Here is a 3,406-nt window from a genome sequence, read left to right on the forward strand (position 1 = left end):
ACGGGGTTTCACCATGTTGACCAGGATGGTCTTGATCTCTTGACCTCGTGATCCACCCGCCTCGGCCTCCCAAAGTGCTGGGATTACAGGCTTGAGCCACCGCGCCCGGCCAACATATTTTTAACGTTATTATATATTGCATATGTATATTCTTTTCCAGTCCTACTGCTAAATCCTTAACCCGCTTGATCTAATTTAATCCTCACAATTAGGAGGTAGGTACTATTTTATCCCCAGCTAATAATAGTGAGGAAACCGAGGCTCCAGGAGGCAAAGGTCTCAAGCCGAACCCAAGTCCAGGGTGCATCAATCTGTCGCCCAGCTGTGAGCCAAACCGGAAGTCCGTCTTCAACAGAGTCCCCACGCCACTTCCGGTGCCTCAAGGTCCCATGGAAACCACCGCTCACACTTCTTTAATATTTCCCAACCCCACTTCTCTCCATCCGCCCTCCTTTGGAATAATGAACACAGCCCCAGTAGCCAGGCAGTGATTATTAACGCTATTTTGCAGAAGAAACGGGTCCTGGGGCCAGGCCGGGCTGTCCGCGGGCAGGGAAGCCTGGGATTCGAACCCTGGGCTCTGACACCTGCCGTAGTCCCAGCGCCCCCGCGTGGCGAGGCTGACTGGGAGAACTACATTTCCCAGCATGCCTCGCGAGGTCGCGCATGCTCAGTGGGCCAGGGCGCCTCGCGCATAGAGGAGCCGGCGCCGGGACCGGAATCCTAGAGCTGCGGCTTCTGGGGGCGCGGCCCGGGCTATGCCGGGGCAGTCCTGGGGGCGCGGGGTCCTGGAGGCCGCACGGGGTGAGGCGGCCCCGGTTTGGGAAGTGAGTGTCCTCGAGGTGCAGAGCGGGGTCTGAGTCGGCGTCAGAGGTCGGGGGTCTGAGGGCAGACTGGAATATGGGATTGGGGCTGGGTCCTGAAGTAGGGGTCTGAGTCTGGGGTAGCGTTGGAAGTTTGGAGACTGGGGTCCGCTTTATGGCATCTTGGGTCTCTGGTGTTAATTCCAGGGTCCTGGGTCTAAAGCTCTGGATGGGGGTATTGGGGGTTGAGGTCATGGGACTGGGGTCTTGGGTCTGGGGTCTTGGGGACCTGCCTCTGACGAGTCTGTAGAGTCAGGGTGTGAGGTCTGCGTCTCCAGCCTGGGTTCCGCGTCTGGAGGGAGGAGGACTTGCAAGAATCAGGGCGGGAGTGAACAGACTCCATTAGTCGGGAGAGGTCTCGGGTGAGAGCGACAGGGGCTCGGGAAGCCCCTGCCTCACACCTCCCCATTCTGTACCTCAGCTTCTTGTCTGTAAAATGGGAATCCGAACTTCCTTGCAAGGGCTGGTGAGGATTAGATTATGTGTCCTGTATGAACAGTACCCAGCTAGGGCCTAGCAACGGATAGGCACCCAGGAAACCTCAAGTTTTTTGTTTTGGGGAAATATTTTTTTTTTTTTTTTTTTTTTGACACGGAGTCTTGTTCTGTTGCCCAGGCTGGAGTGCAGTGGTTCAATCTCGGCTCACTACAACCTCTGCCTCCTGGGTTTAAGTGATCCTCCTGTCTCAGCCTCCAAGTCACTGGGACTACAGGTGTGCCCTAACACACCTGGCTAATTTTTTGTATTTTTAGTAGAGACAGGGTTTCACCATGTGGGCCAGCCTGGTTTCGAACTCCAGACCTCGTGATCCACCCACCTAAGCCTCCCAAAGTGCCGGGATGACAGGCATAAGCTACCGTGCCCAGCCTTTGGGTTTTTTTTTTTTTTTGAGACAGAGTTTCAGTCTGTTGCCCAGGCTGGAGTGCAGTCACACAATCAAGGCTTACTGCAGCCTCCCCCTGCTCTGGCTCAGGTGATCCTCCCACCTCAGCCTCCCAAGTAGCTGGGACTTCAGGCATGCACCACCACGCCTAGCTAATTTTTGTAATTTGTGTAGAGATAGGGTCTTGCTATGTTGCCCAGGCTGATCCCGAACTCGTGAGTTCAGTCTGCCTTCCTTGGCCTCCCAAAATGCTGGGATTACAGGCAGGAGCCACTGTACTTGGGCAAAACTTCAGTGCTGACCCTCTCTCTTTCAGCTGCCTGAAGATGCCAGCCTAAGCCTGGAGTCCAGGCATGGACTTCCCCACGATCTCCCAATCCCCTTCGGGGCCTCCAGCCATGGACTTGGAGGAGGCCAGGGACATTCTTGTGCCCTCTGAGGACCTCAGCCCTGACAGCCGGTGGGATCCGGTGCCAGGAGGCCCCGGCAGCCTGAGTCAGATGGAACTTGATGAGTCAAGCATTCAGGAGCTGGTGCAGCAGTTGGAAGCTCTGCCAGGCGATCTGGTGGGCCCGTCCCCAGACGGAGCCCCCTGCCCCCTACACATTGCCACAGGCCACGGTCTGGCCTCCCAGGAGATCGCTGATGCCCACGGGCTCCTGTCTGCAGAGGCGGGCCGGGATGACCTGCTGGGCCTCTTGCACTTTGAGGAATGCCCGCCTTCCCTGCCTGGTCCTGAAGAGCCTCTACAGCCTGTCCCCCGACTGTTGCAGCCCCCTGAGGACCCAGAGGAGGATCCTGATCCCCCAGAATGGGCGGAGGGGGCCTCTGCCGAGCAGGGGGGCAGCAGGAGCTCAAGCAGTTCCCCGGAATCCTGGCTGGAGACGGTGCCTCTAGTCGCACCTGAAGAGCCACCTGCTGGTGCCCAGGTAGTGCCCACCCCACCCTCCAAGTGTCCTGGACTGCTTGGAGCCAAGCAGGGTGACTCAGTCCTGCCCCTCCTCTATCTTCTTCCAGAGCCCCGAGACCCTGGCTTCCTACCCTGCCCCCCAGGAGGGTGAGTGTCCTGCCCACCCTGGCCTCAGGCGCCTAGGGTTCCCAGGCAGCCAGAATCCATCAAAAGTTTGCCAGTAAGGATGAGGTTCTCAAAAGGCTCTAGAGGGGTTTCGAGCAGATGCCGGCTAGCCAGGGGGAGGAGAGCCAGCCGTGACAACGGGGTAAAGTGAGGAGGGGACTGTGGGCAGCTTTGGTCACTGGTCACACTCAGTTCCAGAGCCGGGCACGGCAGACTGTACTCGAGGGCCAGACCCAGCTCGGTGCCTGCTCTCGGAGGTTTCCAGCTAAAGATGGTTTTTGCTTTTTTTTTTTGATGATTTCTGTTATCCAGGCTGGAATGCAGTGGTTGGATCTCAGCTCACTGCAGTCTCCATCTCCAGGTTCAAGCCATCCTCCCACCTCAGTTTCCTGAATAGCCGAGACTACAGGTGCGTGCCACCACGCCCAGCTAATTTTATTTTGTATATTTGGGTAGAGACGGGGTTTTACCATGTTGTCCAAGCTGATTTTGAACTCCTGAGCTTGAGCAATCTGCCTGCCTGGACCTCCCAAAATGCTGGGATTACAGGTATGAACCACCACGCTGGATGGCCTTGGCTTTTTT

At 57.0% G+C, this 3,406-nt stretch overlaps 1 protein-coding gene across 2 annotated transcripts in view; it reads left to right on the forward strand.

Moving 5' to 3' along the window:
* Nucleotides 1–665: 665 nt before the first annotated feature.
* APBA3 (amyloid beta precursor protein binding family A member 3) overlaps nt 666–3,406 on the forward strand; it is an 11,087-nt gene continuing 8,346 nt past the window's right edge. Inside the window, exons 1-3 of one of the 2 annotated variants that reach the window (XM_017507402.2) lie at nt 666–827; nt 2,063–2,675; nt 2,764–2,803. In XM_017507402.2, the coding sequence (XP_017362891.1) occupies nt 2,100–2,675; nt 2,764–2,803 (616 nt within the window). In that variant the 5' untranslated portion in view covers nt 666–827; nt 2,063–2,099. Of the gene's footprint in view, nt 843–2,062; nt 2,676–2,763; nt 2,804–3,406 lie in introns of both variants that reach the window. The other variant, XM_037730994.1, reaches the window with a different exon arrangement.

This window comes from Cebus imitator, unplaced genomic scaffold (genome assembly GCF_001604975.1).
Source record: "Cebus imitator isolate Cc_AM_T3 unplaced genomic scaffold, Cebus_imitator-1.0 Scaffold375, whole genome shotgun sequence".
Taxonomy (NCBI): domain Eukaryota; kingdom Metazoa; phylum Chordata; class Mammalia; order Primates; family Cebidae; genus Cebus; species Cebus imitator.